General features: G+C 37.6%; 1 protein-coding gene across 2 annotated transcripts in view; it reads right to left on the reverse strand.

Annotated features, from left to right (window-relative positions):
- Positions 1 to 17,765, reverse strand: part of Itgbl1 (integrin subunit beta like 1) — a 240,908-nt gene that overhangs the window by 90,327 nt on the left and 132,816 nt on the right. For both annotated transcript variants that reach the window (XM_004631180.2, XM_023715199.1), the window contains 3 exons: positions 15,505 to 15,645; positions 11,761 to 11,901; positions 1,842 to 1,988 (listed from right to left, as the gene is read on the reverse strand). In XM_004631180.2, the coding sequence (XP_004631237.1) occupies positions 1,842 to 1,988; positions 11,761 to 11,901; positions 15,505 to 15,645 (429 nt within the window). The remainder of the gene's footprint in view (positions 1 to 1,841; positions 1,989 to 11,760; positions 11,902 to 15,504; positions 15,646 to 17,765) is intronic.

Genomic DNA, 17,765 nt, shown 5'->3' on the forward strand with positions numbered 1-17,765 from the left:
TTTCAATTTAGAGCAGAGTTGCCTGTTAAAATATTAGAATAAAGATTTGAAAAGAAAAGCTGATTTTTCAAACAAAAGCAGAAGATTGAATAGTTTCTCCCTGTTCATTTTTTTTTATACTTGGCGGGGCACAATGGATAAAGTTTTTTGTAAAGCTAATATAGTAATGTCTATTTCTTTAGTATAGATTAAAGGTCAGGTACTCAGCAGTAGTGTGAGCATACCTACTGGTATTTTAATACTTAGAACTATGACAGGCACACTCAGCACATTATTAATATAAATGGATCAAGGGTTCCTGTCTGGGCTACTATTGATGAAGGATGTGGCTAGACAAGTACTTCTGAACATACTTGTTTCAAAATAATCTAACCCATATTCTCCTGTCCTTTAAAAAGTCACTAGGGAAAATACCTATGATACAACAAATCCTAGAGATCTGGGCAATTTTCTATATAAAGAAAACTACAAATAAGAAAAAAGAACACAGAAACAGAACAAAATATGCTAAAATTGGATCAGTTACACATTTTAGGGGAAATATAAATGTGTTAACAAGATTGCAATAGCCAAAAATTTAATCGGAATTATCCGATGCCTCTGAAAGTCCCCTCATAGGAAATTGACGAAATTAATACAGTCGCCCACTTATGTGAATATTCGTAGCAGCATTATGCTTGACGCCAAAACAGAAACCAACTATCTGTCTGTCAACTGACAAGTGGGTGAACAACCATGGTATACCAGTACTGTAGAATATTACTTAGTCATAAAAGCAAGTAAGAGATGGATAGGACCACAACACGGATAAACCCTAAAATGTGATACTCAGTGACAATACCTAGACACAAAAGAGCACACACTTTACAGTTCCATCTTTATGACATAAACAGAATCGATAAGTACACAGACAACCTATGGAGTGACTTCTAGGCACTCTGAAAAAGAGAAAAGGAGGTGACTCATACAGAATACAGGTTTTCTTTTAGGGATAGTAAAAATTCTAGAATAAATGCATAACTCTATCAATATGCTTAGAACATTGACCTTTACACCTTTAAAAGATAAATCTTATGCTATGGGAATTATACCTTAAGTAAAAAGTACATTTTTGCAAAAGAAAAATATAGCAGGAAATTAAATTCTTAACACTCAAGTAAAGAAAGTGCATCTTTTTCTTACTTGAACAAAATTTGTAATAATCTCAATTGAACTTCCTCTGAATGTATATTTTATGTTAACTTTTGCATTCTCATAAGAAATGAATTTGTATTTCTTATTTTGATAAATCGAAAGGAATGGAAACTTGGTCCCTCTGGGTGAACACTTCCTTCTCTCTGGAAACGTGTACTGACATTATAATAAGTGCACACCCAGAGCTGTGGCGAGACTGGGTTACTCATGCCATCCCTTTATAGGATGCTTTTCCAAAAGACAGCAGTCTCCACCAAATAATGATATTGGGTTTCATAAATGTCAGCACACAATTAGATGTTTGCATCCAGAAGGTTTAAGCAAACAGCCAATTTGTGCTTTTTGGTGGGGGGAGGAAATGAATGGAACTGAACTGAAATTGAACAAACCTCAAAGCTAAAGCAGACAGAATAATTGTGTGTGTGTGTGTGTGTGTGTGTGTGTGTGTGTGTGAGAGAGAGAGAGAGAGAGAGAGAGAGAGAGAGAGTTTTTCTATATATTTTTGCTCTTTACCATCCTGAAAGATTAGTCTACCCTCAATCAAAGACTACAGCTCTCTTTTAAATATAACATATACTGACTACTGACTATGTTTACTAAGTCCCAAGGTCCGGAAGCAGGAAATGACCCCAAGAAATCACACTCACCCCTTCCCGAGCAAGGCAGGGCTGAGCTGCCCTGACACTTCCTGAAGCTCTCTTCGGCAGACAGTGGACAGGACCGGGGGTGTTCACACTTCTTCCCATGCCAGCCAGCTTTGCAGTCGCATCTTCCACAGTTACACTGCCCGTGACCTTCACAGTGGAGTGGGAAAGAACAGTGTGCATAAAGACAGTGCTGGAATTCACCTCCCGTTGGCATTCAAGCAGTGAATATCAGAAAAATGTCCAGATCTTAATGAACACAATATAAAATGTTAAGACAAAGTTACCTTCTTCTTAGATTACTAAAATTATATTAATTGTTCATGGGGAGCAAAAACCAAATACAGATAAGACCAACAGTTAAGTTGGGTTATTAACCCAGACCTGTCAAATTCCAGATAAATGTGATTGTGTTGGTCTAGTGGGAGCCAGAAGGCCCACTTGATGGATCTGGCAATTAATTTCACGTGGAGGAAAGCCATAGGAAATGGCAAACAGTTTATCTTTGAAGCAGGATTTTCTGTTATTTCTAATAAATCACTTAACTGATCTTTATTTATGGAGTTACCACAATAGAAAAATCAGGGCCCACAAACTGAAGAAAAGCAGTGCATCTGGAATTTGAAAAGGTAGCTCTCTTTTGCTCTGGTATTACTGCATTATAATTAGCATGTAAAATTGTGTACAGTTAAATCCTACTGAGCACAATGGTTGAGATGCATATATGCATCATGAAATGATTACAATAAGTTAATTGACATATCTTTCACTCGTGTAATCATTCATCTGGGTTTGTGTAAAATTCTGTAAGATCTGCCCTCACGAATTTCAAGTAGTCAACACACCATAATAGTTGCAGCAACCACACTGTGAGTTGGACTCCAGACTGTGTCCTTCTCATAGCTTTGAAGAGCTGCAGGTTGCAGGAGCATCTCCGCCCCTCCCCCCCGCCCCAGTCCTCCGTAACCTCCTTCTGTTTTCTAGGATTTCAGCATTTTCAGATTCTACATACTCCTTATAAAGAAGATTTGGCAGTCCGTGGCATCCCACATCTGACTTATTTCATGTCACGTGATCTCTCCTAAGCTCATCTGTGTCTGGAAAAACCAAGACATAGAGACTACATATTTAGTCGTCAGCATGTGCCGTATTTAAAAGAGAGCAACAGTCTCTGGACTATGGGTCATTCAATTCAAATCAAGATATCCTTTTTTGAGGGTGAATAGTAGTCCTTTTTGTACATGTACCAGGCTTTCATTAAGTGTTCATTTGCCAGTTGATACTTCAGTTGTTTTCATATTTTAAATATTATGAAAAATCTTTCAAGGAGTGCAGCTATTTCCTTGAGATGGTGATTTATTTTCTTTGGATATAACCCCCTAAAAAATCTAGACCATATGACTGTTCTATTTTAATTTTTGGAGCAGTGTTCATAATGTTTCCATAAACAGTAATATCATTTTACACTTACAACAATGTGTAAGTATTCCTTTTTGTCATATCCTTGCCTATGTTTATTTTTTTATATCATTCTTCCTAGCAGGTGTGAAGTTTCACTGTGGTTCTGATTTGGATTTAGTATAAAACTAGTAACCTGTGTGGGGTTCATTATACTTAGAAACCAACCTTGCATACATAAAAGAGGCCAGGCATGATATTATATTTCCAAGTCCCCACAATGAACATAATCATTGCTCTAAACGTGTCTTAATAAAACTTTAAAAATAAAAATAGATAACTGGTTTAAACAGAAATATAAGCCACCAGAAAGATATTAAGCTACTTGGCCCGTGGACAGAGTCACAGAATTTGTAAAGACTTTTGCTAGTGGTAGGCTATGTCAAAGGCCATCCTGTATTATTACTCAAAGGGAAACTCTGTGCTGTTAAGATTTTGCCTTCTGTGCACAGGAAAATAATATATTGTCTACCCACATTTATTCAGAACTACATTATATGTTTAAAATGTGACATAAAAAATGAGCTATGGTTATTTTTATTCATTTGAGCCCACGCATGTAACCAAGTAGAGGAAAACATGATAATTTCAAACAAGCTTTTCACAACTCCTAATAAACATCCAGCTCTTCATTATAGACCCAGAACAAAGTATATTTCTATAATTGCTGCAAAAATGCATGAAGAGTTGGAATGGCACTTTAAAAAAATATATCGGGGACAGTGGTCAAGAGGAAAACCCCATGCTATTTTGTTTTGGGCATCTGATTTAATGTGTATTATCCAACATGCCTTCAGGGAAGAGTGGCCCCTTTTGTCACTATTTTCTGAGATGGCGGGGTCCACCTTCTGAGATTGCAGAAATTGGACAACTCACACCTGCAGATGATATTGCCATCTATTAATGTGGTTCTTTATAAGGAAAATCATAAAATCACTCATTAAAGTGGGGTATTGGACTATGGGTCATTGAATTCAAATCTCTCAATAAATATTAAATTTATTTTCAGTAACTATTTATTGAACACTTACTGGGCAACAATTATTCAACCAGTGGAGCTCATGATTTTAAAGGAAAAAAGTAATTGCCAACAATTGTCTATGAGGGCAATATAATAATCATTTAGACCTTCTAATTATAAAATTTTTTATCCTAGTTCACACTCACTAACAATTACATGCTCTCGGGTTTGGGGCTCCATGGGTTTTTGCCATTTATCATGGCTCAGGAAGATTCTGTTCTCTCCAAATCTCAAGTGAGTTAGCTCAAACTTGGCAAACAGAGCGCCACTGGTAATTCACACATAAATAGCAGTTTTTAAAGATGAAAACTTTAACATTTAAAGTACAATCAATTCTGTTGTTTGGTAGGGGCCAGGAGCTTTGAAATTCTTGCAGATGAGAGGTTTCATTTTTGGAAACAGTGAGATTTTTCTAAAAGGAGACCAGACAAAGAACAGCACATGCTGCCCTTTGTGGAGAGGCAGCCAGTACTCCAACTGTAAGCTGAAAACCAGGTGGAAGAAGGAAAACTTATTGGAAAGTTTGAAATCATTGTAACAGTTAGAGCTAAGGTATCTGACAGATGAGGGAGCAGAGAATGGCCTAAGAGGATTCCACCTGCTGCAGTGGCCCGCTGAGCTCTCGGACAGTGACTCCTGCTCACAGGAGGATTCCCTTCCCTTGAAGGAAGAAGCAGAAGCCCCAGGGGCACAGGTAGGTGCCAAGGGGGACCTGTCACCAAGAAGGGAGCACTCTCAATGTGGAAAGCCAGCAGATGCTCTGGAAAACAATCAATATTTTCCAGCTGAGGTTCATCCACATGTCGACATTTTTAAAAAATGTAATAGAACAAAACAAATCCTAAAGAAGGTCAGAAGTTATTAAAATGATATTTTTAGAGTTAGAATCTGATCTAATTAACATCAAAGGAAGTCAGATTAACTGTGGAGAATTGAATGCATTTCAAAAAAATGCAGATGCTCTAGACCAAGCAGAAGAATTCTTCGTGAATTTTTGTCTTCAAGCCGACACATTCACTTTCATTTTCCTGTCATCTCTAAGCCTTTTCACCCTGAAATGTCATCTTATTATTTCTACTTTATCTTTCTATCCCTTGGATATTTCTGTGTCTTCCATAGGCAGAGAGGGCAGCGAGCCTACAAGCTTCCACACCGCTACCTCCTGTGTAGTTAAAGTAGCATCATCAACATTCTCAAGGAAATTCTCACTTTGCCTCCAGCTATTGTTAACTGGAAGCAAAGCTGTGAAAGCCACATACTTCTGTCATGTGTGTGATGACACCTAGTTTCTTGTGCTTTCTGCCTCAGTATTGTACTCCAGTCCTTAAACTTCCTAAACAAACTTTTCCTGGTAACCTGAAGTTGATGCTCCACACGTTGTTATGGGTTCAAAGGAGAATATTATGTCTGTTATCAGTTGTGGTACAAAAGGCTTTGTCCCAAAGAAGAAAGTACTACATTGGTAGAATACTGTCTAGTTTGGGATGGCCACTGGTACTCCTCTAATCATCTAATTGCGTGTCTTTTATAAGATAATCTTTGCCATCAGGTTTCAATAAGCAGTTATATCTTTTTACATTTATGACAATGTGTAAGGATTTCTTTCTCAGCACAAGTCGACTTTGAGAAAATAAAAGGCATTAAGTGACACAAACAAGCCACCTATAATGTACAAAGTCTCTTAAAGTCAGAGACCATGCAGCCATCAGTTTAAATGAGGAAATAATGGCATGGTATGCATTTTGAAGGTTTGGCCGCCTGGCAATAGTAGGATTTCCTAGATCAATTAGCTCAATAAACCTCACAGGGGAAACAAGAGTAAAAGTAGAGAAAGACTTCTGTAAATGTAGTCTACCACAGTGTGTATCTTGACCTAGTGAAATTACCTTACATGTTCTATATGCTCTTCAGCCTATCAGTCTAGATTTCAACTCTGTATATGAGAAATAAGTTTAGTAGGTCATATAAATAAATGACTCTGATGCTGGAAAAAATTAAAGGGGGATAGGGAGAAGAAGTGAATTGAGATGTTATGTGCTTGTAGCAATTCCTTAGTTCCTTACAGCGATATAATTATTATGTATTGTAAACATACACGGATAAAAGTTAAAAAAAAAATAAAGTAACAAAGGCATTGCCTGGTTCACATACTTACTAGAGATTAATTAGCAAGTGAAAGCATAATTTGGGTTTTCTTGGTAAGGAGAGATCATATCCTTTATCTTTCAAACTCTGTCATGTGGTGTTAGAATGCATTTCAGAATATTAGATGTCCCACGCTAAATGACAGCATCTATTTCTTACAAAATTCTTCATGAAATTTAATCAGTAGAGTCAGAAAGCATGTAGAGATACAAACTCTTGATACTAGTTTCGGGGGAAGTTATTGAGTCACAAAATTATCTGTAAGTGTAAGGTACTGGTAGCAGATTATGAAGCAGATATTGAGACTTTCAAAAAAAAAAAACCCAGGAAATTATGAAATAAAAATGCGGTTTCTTTTCTGGAGTTATTAGTTCCTCAACTCCAATATAAAAGTTATGCCGAACAGGGAGGAAAGGAATGATCCAGGAGGAAGAAAACCACAGAGGCAATAATGCTTGGTTTTGTTAAAGAATGATTAAAAAATTATGAGATCCACTTAGTATGAAAATCTTATAGACTGCCCTAACATATTAAATCAAGGTCTTCCATAAATAGATAGTGAAAAACGCATAAGAAAAGAAACTAGGTGGCTTGCTCCTTGATTTATGTGCACCATTATCCCTCTGGACCTCATCTCAATTTAACTTATTTTTCAAGTGGAAAGAACTAAAAGTAAACTTTTCCCCATTGATTTGGAAAGTAATTCTTCCATGCAAGTTTGTCAAATATGTGTGTATTTAAGGCCATAGCTGTTAATTTCCTTGCTTCTAACAAAAAGTATTTAAGCTGTGTAGGCAGAGGCTCAACAATGTAGACATGAAAGAAAGGAAATCTTGTGTTTCATCTTTGATCTCAAACACTGAAAGAATCCAAGTAAGAGAGACATGGATACAAGTTTAGTGTACACATACACACACACACACACACACACACACACACACACACACACACACTGAACACAACTCAACATTGGTTGACCGTGCAGTGTTTATTTGTTGGCATATTCCACCTACTGCAGATGTAAACAAAGGCCAAACTACACTGCAGGAACAGGAGTGTTTCTAATATGACCAGTACCATGGCCCTGCTTGAAAGGCAGCTGTTATGAGGAATCTCAAGCTATTACAGGAAGGGTGCTGACATCAAAATATCATTTGTATTTGTAACCACTGTGCTCTTTTGTCTGAGTCTATTTAAGCTCTAGAAATACCAGAGCAGGACAAATGGAGTTGATGCTATCCCAGACAAAACACTTTTCTGATATAGAGGATGTTTCTTTCTTTCTAAATGGTCAAAATGTTCCCATGAATATAAACCTGATGTTTACAAGTAGTTGCTTATAAAAAACATGAAAGCCATCAAGAGAAAAAAGCCTCTGGGAACAAATTAAATCTAACTGGTACTTGTTATTCTCAAAATCTAGTTTATTCAATGTATTGATTTTTCTTCCAAGATGAAAAGCAAGGTAAATATACTTAAGCATTTCCATCATTTTTCCTTATCACTTTGGTAATCAATAATAAGGATCCTCCTCGCATACTATAGTTCTATCAACTGATTCTATTTTTCAAATTAATGCAACCCTATATCAAGACTGTCCTTATATGTTTCTCATTTTGGTAGGCAGAACAAGCTGAACAATAAATTTTAAGTTCACAGTGCCTTAAATTTTTTCAATTACAGGATTAGGAGAAATAAAACTAGAATGTTAAGCAGTTCTTGGGAATAAAGAAATTATTTTGGAATCAAGAAATAAATTGTGTGTGACAGACAAAATGGTTAATACATTGTTTGACGCATGGCCATGCCCTGGTCAATGTCACCCTCAAAATTTGCCAGTTGTCTCTTCAAGGGCGCATGTGCATATATGTTTGATACATGTTTGTGGACAGATAAATGAACCCAATATCAACTATGACATGTCAATGATGAACAGCTGGTAGGAACAAAAGAAGAAAAACTAATTAATTTGGAAGCAGGTACAATGTCAACATATTTGTATCCCCTGCTGCTATAAGGTACTGATCACAAAATATTTACATGTAAGTATATTATGGATTAGATGAATGGATAGAGTAGAATGAATAAATAAAATAAATATATTGATTAAGAGCATCACTTTAAACTAACCCACTCAGAGACATCCCTTGGACTTAAAGAAAACCAGTATCTCCAGAATGGCAGGAAAGGAAGTTAAAAATAAAACTGATTTGCATATGAGCTTTATTACATACCAAGACTCACTAGTAAGTATTGATGTTGTTAGGCTAGTTCTGCCTTGTAGTACAAAGGATTTCACATGCTCAATAATGAACTGTGTGACATCCTTTCTATTTTGAAACTTACTGATAATTAAGGAAGTCACAAAGTCTTATAACTCTCTAAGCATAATACACAGAATTCAACAGCTTTAGTAAGTATTGAGAAATACTAAAGATATTGACAGCTAAATAGGTCATCATGATGTTCAGAAAAACCTAGTCTTGTAATAGGTATCCAGAGGCTTTCTCATCAACATAAAGTAAAATTGAAGAATTTTATTTGTATCACCTGCAGATTAAATTACAACAGTACTAGGCTATCTGTGTTTTCAGATAATGCTTAAAGGCAGTACAAACCTCATCAAGGTACTTAATTTCTCTGAAATTATTTCCTATGCTGAAATGCAGATATTAATGCCTCCCTCTCTGAGTTTTTGCAAAATTTAAGTGGAATTATGTATATAAAAGTGTATTAAAGAACTTGTTAAGATCTAGCAGAATAGGATCTCTTAAAGAGCGTTGCTGCTGTCTTCAGTTCTTCCTACACGGGCTGGGAGCCAGGCGGTGGAGGAATGGTCACAAGGACCAATGAATGAAAAGAATCTCAATAACCCCACTGCCATGCAGCCAGGTCCATCCAGGCATCCCTGATATCTCGGAGGATATGGAAGGATAGAAAATACGACCAAGAAGAAAATAGGCATAAGAGAGAAGGGAGAAAGGAGGGATATGGAGAACTAGATTCCCCGAAGGCCTCTTTGAAAGCACAACTGCCCAAGCTATGGCACTACCCAAGCCTAAGGAAAAGAGAATAAGAATGGAAAGAATTAAAGGAGAGAAAAGTGCCAGGGAAGTCCTCACCAGCCCTCACCCCAGGAACTAAGCCCTCCCAGTGCAGTGAACCAGCTCACAGAAGACCAGAATGTCACAGACCACTGTACGGTAATCACAACATGACGGCACAGGCCCCAGCTCTGGGCGTGCTTAGCCGGCCACTGAGACTGGGCATGGAGGTACACGCCTGTTATCCCAGTACTAGGAATGCTGAAAACGGGAGGATCACTATGACTCCAAGCTGTGTAGTGAGACCCTGTACCAAATAAATAAATATAAAATAAATTTAAAAAATTTAAATGAGCATATCAGCAAGTCACAAATATGAGTTTTAGGTACTTCCTGGTAATTATTTCCCTACCTTTTAATTTTAAATCATGTGAATTCCTGTTGATCTCCAGATAGTCTTAAAGTGGCACTTATAAATGATGATTCCCTAATTAGCATGGTTTGAACTACCAATGGTGTGTGTAAAACCCTAAATTCTCATGTTCAGGCCCAGCTCACATATTGAGTAGGCTGGAAACCAACTAACTTTGGTTGGCCATTTATCTTTTATACTCACAGTTAAGAGCAAACTTGCTAACTTCTTCCTTTCTCCTCACGTCATTAAATTGCACCAACGTTTACCCAGACAACCAGATTAAAACTCATTGACCACCACCGCGATTTTCCACCTAAAACCCTCCTGAGTACTCCACTGCCCTTAAAGTCTATGTCTGTGGCAAAGTGAAAGGCCTTCCATTTTCTGTTTCTCACAAGCTTTGCCTTCCACCGCCCCCTTTCTTTCTCATACATCTCTGTAGTTTCAACGTGAGTCTGGTGCCGCCCATGGGTCACATTCCTCCACCCCTTCTACTTGCATGCCCTTCTCCTATTTAATTTCCTGCCAGCCTGCCTTGAAGGCAGAACCCCACATGCACTGCAGTCTATAGCTGCATCACCTCTGGGAAAGGTCACTGTATCTCAATTCAAATATCAAACAGTCCCATCTCCTAACACCCTCAGCACGTGTTTGGCATATTAAAGTCACTCAGTAGTTATCAATTGTTTTATCATCACTGTGTTGATAATTGCAACAGTAAAGAACACCTACATAGATAATAAATACTAATACTTCCATTGAAAGAATAGCGTTCCTCCAATGTTTAGAAAATCCTGGGAAGCAAAAGGGAAATCCTTCTGGGAAGTTTTATCAGCTGTCTCGCTTTAGCCCTATGAGGTCTGCAGTCATAACTGAACAGAGCAGCTCTTTTATTTTAGCTCTTTCACCTTCCTCCAGAAGATCAGAGGAACTTTCTATCTGCATGCAGCAGGCAAGCAGCCAGCTCAGGGCTGCATCTGTATGTGCCGGTCCTCTGGATCCTCAAGCATTCCTGGACTGAAAATTCAGAGCTTCATTTTGCTAAATGACACTCAGCTTTAGATAATTCTTCTTTCTTTCTTTCTTTCTTTCTTTCTTTCTTTCTTTCTTTCTTTCTTTCTTTCTTTCTTTTCCTCCTCCTCCTCTTCCTCCTCCTCCTCCTCCTCTTCCTCCTCCTCCTCCTCCTCCTCCTCCTCTATTAGGCCTGCTGGATGGATATGATTTTTTCTTGGTGCTTAGTCATGAGCTCCATAAATTAAAATATCATGCTTCCCTTCTTCCCTGGTTGATCTTGGACACTTCACAGACTCTGAAAATAGTACTATCCCATACATATTAATGACATAAAATTTTTGAAAATACTGATTAATATTTAGTCCTAGACTACATCACAACATAATTGTGGTATAAATCTTATCAGAAAGCAATACATAAAAAATCCCTGAGAGCTGTGCTACCCTAAGCTCAGCAATAATTTAATAGTTGTTCTAGTGGTAAGTATCCTGTTCACTGTCCTCAAATGTGATAGCTCTGTATTCTCCTCTGAGTTGAGAAGATATGCCTGTCTACCGCATATGGTTGTCTTTGATAAGGAATTAGAATGATTCTAAGTGGATAAGCGAGCTTCCACTTCTAGCCTCTGCCAGGGGAGGTAGTTTTGGTTTTGTTTCTGGAATTTTGCATCTGGAGGTTTCCTGAGTTACTTGTAGGAACACTGAAAATATAGAATTCATTGAACTTGTGCTCAGATTCTCTTAGTGTCTACAAGAATTGAACAAATCTTGACAACTGGAAAATGAGTATTTTAAATGTAAAAATACAAGAGAGACGTTCCCGTACCTGAGCAGAAGTCATCAGAATATCGGTCATAAACAGATCTGCAGTCTCTTTCGTCGCACTCACAGGTGTCCCCGTGAATGTCTCCCCAGTCTCCAGTGGGATCCACATCATGGCAGGAACACTCACCACACACACAAGTCCCTGGATGGGAGAAAGAACTTTATATGGATCTAGTGAATAAAATATAAGAGAAAAACTTTCTCCCCTGTTGCTTGATTTCTCTCTGGTGCTGCTTTTGTTTAGGGAAAATATATATCTTCAGATAAGACATGTTCTATAAAAGGAAAATACCATCTGAGGCTTGTAGTAGAAATTCCTTAATAACTAAAAGTCATCACCTGTGTTTACAATGATGCGAGATTATGATGTGTGTCATTAGCACTATGCTAGTTTCTTTCAAAAATAAGGTCAAAAAAACTAAGAGGAGAGATAACCTTAGCCAATAACATTATGCCATCTAGTTAACAACAACAAAGACTAATGAAAGAGAAGTCAGCAAGTACCAGGAGCATACCCACTCACATTGATAAACTACGAGGAAAGGATGTAAAAGTTTCAGAAAGGAGAGATTCATGGGGCAGGAGAAATATCTTAGTATCTTAAGTGCTTGCCTGGCAAGCACAAGGGCCTGAGTTCAATCCCCAGTTCTACCACAAAAAAAAAAAAAAAAAAAAAAAAAAGACACTGAGTCTGGGTGTGGATCCCCCATACACAGGAAGGAAGGCCAAGAAGGAAGTTAGAGGAGTTAGATGAGTCCGGGCTATGACGGGTTCTGGAAAACAAAGGAAGATGCAACACCTTGGTCATCAGGAGGGTTGCTTAGGAAAGTGCTTCACTGGAAGCCATGTTTACCTTTCAGTCATTTTTCACAGTGAAGTTTATTGTAAACTTTGGATATACATAAAGATCACACACTATATTTACTTTGGGAGTACCATCAGTCATTGTATTTTAGGGCAAACATCTAATCATTTGGGGCAAATACATTTTTAAAAACTTAACTACTCTCCTCAAAATGCCAGTTGGGTTTTAGGCTTAAATATAAATTAAGACCATAATTGTACTCAGAACCCCACCAAAATATTACTAAAGGGAGATAAAAAACAGACTTCACCATATAAAAGCCTAAAATTTTGATAGGGAACAAACACCATAAAAAAAAAAAAAAAAACAAAAAAACAAAAAAACAGCTGAAGCAAGTAGTTTTTGTGAATTTAGAAGACATAGAGCTAACTCACAGACACACAAACAATTCTTAGGAGTAACACTGTACAGGTGTAGTACACCTAAAACAAAATAAGCAAAAGGAAAGAGCAATAGAAAACCTCATAAAGAAATAATGATCAGCATGAAAACTGTTCACCGACTCAACCTCCTAGTAATAATAAGGGTTTCAGGGTGAGAAGGACTGAGAAAAACAGGGAGCTGGAATGACTTGTGGTGCTAGATTGTCACAGCTCAGAGACTGCTAAGCAGCCAGGCCGGTGTGGGAGGGAGCCAACGGGGGCTCCGCGCTCTGAAGTGCAGCACGAAATGAACCAATGCTCCGGCTGGTGAGTGCACAGTGTGTGCTTCTTAGATACATGCTATTACGCAGCGTTCATAGCCCCCTTCAACAACAACAGGGAAAAAGTGCACAAAAGTACCTTCCCAGAAATAGAAAATATGACCGTGTTGATTTTGTTGAAAAACCTCTAGTGTCCCAATTATCAATCAACAGGGAATTAGTGCAGTAATGATGTATGTATGCATAATGTGGGTCCCAAAGCAGTCATTAAATGTAATAATTGGCTCTTTCATGCTGATATATATATAACCAAAATACATATTAAATGGAAAAGTCAGATTAAAAATCAATATGTATAGTGTAATTCAATTTTTGTGTTTAGTAAGAAGATGGTATAAGTGGGCATATTTCTTCAGAGGGGAGGGGAAATCACAGAAATTAAGAAGTAAAGAAAAATTTCAACAGATCACGTACTAAAATATGAAACGGGATTTTTATCTAAACATTATTGGTCATCTTTTACTTCCTTATACTCTGTTATCTTGGTTCTTAAAAATGGACGTTCATTGTTTTTGTGACAGTATAAGTAATGTAGAGGGGACAAGGACAAGCAGATCTGAAGAATGAGTTACTGTCAAGCACATTGCAAGTGGGTGCAGTACGCGCTGCCCCCAAGGCAGGCGGATGACGGGGAACTTTGCCCATCACCGCATAGTTAGGTACACAATTCTATTTTCTTGGTCCTTGGAAATGGGGTGGAAAGGAAGGCTGCACAGATGCTTGCAGGAAACAGCATCTCTCTTTTACGAAGGGAAGCAGTGAAAAGGAAATAAAAGGAAATGGTGCTAGGTTAGACACAGGTGGCATTTTCCGGGGACTCGTCACAGAGCAAGTGTTGTCCTGCCTTCCTGAACGCCCAGAGATTGCAACCTATGTGACTCACTCAGGCAAACTCCTAGCAAGCACGCTTCTTCTGCCAGATCTGCAAATGCCAGTCCCCCACGCAGGAGCAGGATCACAGATAGGTGCCCTGCTGTGAGGCCCTGAAGGGCGCCCCACCACTCAGGGCCCACCACACTGCTGCAGAGCCTGACTCCTGTCCACATCCACCCCACCTCTTCCCCTGAGTTCAACACCTCAATGGTTATTTTTCTAGTTGGGTAGTTCAGGCTTTATACACTGACAAAATGTTGGGTTTGCACTCTGTAGAACAAACAGGGCTTCAGCAGAAAATATGCCTTTATGTATTTAAAGAGCACACAGAGTGAGTTACTAGGTATAGCAAAATTTAATCAACATTAAGGAGGAGGTTTTATTTTCTTCTTTTCTTTTTGGTTCCAAGTTCAGGATTTTTGTTTCCATTTTTCTCTGCAGAGAAATATGATATGCCCTATCCTTCCATGTCACGTGTCCAAGGTTGATAGAGCCTTCCACTGTGTGTGTGATTTATTAGAGTGAATCACTCATGAAAGAAATGAACACATAGTTCTTCAGCTAATTAGATTTTATAATTTTATAGAAGGCATTAGGGCCCCTTGTGTAGGGCATCGGGTGGTTCTCTGGTCTCTACCTCTACATAAGACCAAGGGAAAAACAACAAATCATTTCTGGGGTTTTTTAAAAGTGCTGTTTGATTTAACTAACTTTTAATTATATTTCATCATTATGAATTATTTTGAAAGGTCTTGTTTAAGGTCAGTCTAAATTTCACATGGCTCATTGATATAGTTTCAACTATAGCTACTGTGTTCAATACCATTTGCTTATTATTACACAGAGAAGTTAAGTTCATCTGCATCAATTCAGCCTTCCAACCAAGCCTTTCATTTGCTCATAATTAAGACAAGAGGGCTTTCTGCATGCTCTCTGGATAATTAGACGCTCATACTGTCAGCGGTTCTGTGAATCAAGAGACATTTAGCAGGAGTATCTACAAGGATTGCCTTTTAGCTGTTCCATGCCACTTTGGGCAGGCTGCCAAAGACATGTCAGTCCCTGTGTTAACTATTTGCTCACTGAAGCTTAAAGTACGACAACAAACTTTCTTATCTTTCTGTTTTCTACTCAACAAAGAACCACAAAGAGAGGATCATTGGTGTAAAAACGATCAATTTACATCAAAGTGAATGATTCTAAAAGATGAGTCCTTCCCACCTTTAAGCCAAGGCAGGGAAGTGTTAACAGCCAGAAGCTCGGTGTGCCTCCTAATTATGTAGTGACATGGATGAACGACGCACCTCTGTTACTGCAGACTGCGCCATCCGGAGACGTGCATCTTCGCTTGCTTTCCCAGGGGGAGATGTCACACTGGAACTCGCATTTATCTCCATGCCAACCAGCCTCACAGTAACAGTTTCCACAGTAACACTTCCCATGGCCTTTACCCAAAAGAATTTTACACGGTGAGGAAAAAAAGCAACTTTTCAAAGCAGCATTAACTTTCCACCTCTTCATAATCATTTTACCTTTTAATATAAGAGCCACACATCTCTTGCTAAAGCAATCAAACTATACAGTTTTTCCTCAAAACATCTAAGTGGAGCTTATAGCTGGACTTTGTATTTGCATAATTATATTTGCCTAATTACACAAATTAAGCAAACCAAATTGTCCTTTACCTCGGCAGGCTCACACAGAGAGCTGATTAAAATCAAAGTAGGTTTTTTTGTTTGTTTTTTAAATACCATGAATGAGTGAGAAAATCTATTACTTTGTACTGCAGTTTCATGCATCAAACTCCACTGCATGGCAGCATTGACTTGCAGGGCATTTTTTTCAATTAGGCATTAAAAGAGTTTATTTGAAATCAACTACTGAGAAAGCAATGGTGGACAGTTAGTTAGATACACATTATTAATGACTGAACCATTTTTAAACCTGAAGAAATAGATCAAGTTTTCATTCAACTGTGTCCTACAAGCTGTTGTGCTTCTCTATGTGGAAAAAGAGGTTTTCAAATAAGCCTATGCTTGGTCTTTATTTGGACGAATAAAAGATTATAGAACTTCGTCTCACAATCAAATCCCCACCCTACATGTTGAGGGGATAAAAATGATAGTTAAGGGCACTCAGCACCTTATCCAGATGCCACATTTTAAGCTCATTTATTTTTACACTCTGTTACCTGCCCATTTGTACATCCTACCTACCAAGCTGCTGGAGTAAACTTTCACATCACTTCATTCATGTCAAGCATGTCTAGCCAGCTTTCTACAAATAAGCAAAGGGTGGCACTTGTTCCAGATTCATTTCTTGTGCCCTCTCTTCCTGGTTTTTGTGCTCCCCAATGATGAATGAAAGTCCTAAATCTTGTGCTATGTCTATTCTTTCTGCCTTGGGAATTTGTTTTTTATTCATCTATAAGGCTAAAGTGTTTGTTCTTCTAATTCCCTTCTGTTGCTGTGGACATAATTCCAGAGGCCCATAGAAAACCAACTAAGGGGCTATTTTCCAATCTTTAATAGCCTATATTCTTTTAATGTTTATTTTTTAAAGAGAATACAAAATAGTACTAAAAAAGAAAAAGTACAAGTGATACTAAATTTCACTTAAGAAAGTAATATGAATTTCACAGTATTTGTTGTAATGCATAGTATTGTTTTCCAAGAAGTTAGTCATATTACCAGATATATGCACATAAAATTGGAAGAAGAAAGAAAAACAAAAGAAGTATATAACAAATTCAGAAGAGAAGTATAAACAATTGAAAAACTGAGACAAAACAAATTAAGTATCATCTGTTCCTTTCCATAGGCCAGTGGAAATGCACAGTACAGGTGTCCAAACCATTCTACTTAAATACATAGATATATTTTTCCGCCACTAACTCTCCTGTCTTTCTTCTCAGCTCAGTAACTCTCTCCTTTTGAATAGATTCATTCCTTTTCCCCAGTACCTATTATACCCATCAGATTCCATTATATTTCATTCTAGCATTATGGCATAACTACCCATTGTAAGAATACTAGTAGGGTCTAACAGTGAAACTCACACCAGAAGTGGGAAACACTATCAAATATTGTACTCTTCTATGGCATTCTTGTCCAGAAATGTGACTTTCATCAAGGAAACATATATGAAGGAGAGAGAAAAATGTGAAAAAAATAGAGTACTTTAGAGAGATTTAAGAAGGACTCAAGCATACAATGCTGTTTTCCATCTAAATGAGCTTTAATTATTCATAGAAAAATTCTCCTTAACTTCAGACGACAATTTCTTCAAAACATTTTATTTTGTTCACAAGAAAAATCAGACTATCAAATTATTCAATAAGAAATAAAATATATCATTTCTATGCTGTATTTACTAACTTAAAAATCTTTTTATATACACATAAAATAATCATACTCTAGTACTATGTAACAAGCCTTGGGAACTTGAGAGTGATATTGGAAAATAATCATAACTATGCCTTAATTTCTTTATATACAGTCAGATTTTGTAAGAGTCAATCAATTTTTTATACTTAAATAAACATATATTTCCTCTGTAATTTCAG

The sequence above is a fragment of the Octodon degus genome, unplaced genomic scaffold, assembly GCF_000260255.1.
Source record: "Octodon degus isolate 3935 unplaced genomic scaffold, OctDeg1.0 scaffold00039, whole genome shotgun sequence".
Lineage (NCBI taxonomy): Eukaryota > Metazoa > Chordata > Mammalia > Rodentia > Octodontidae > Octodon > Octodon degus.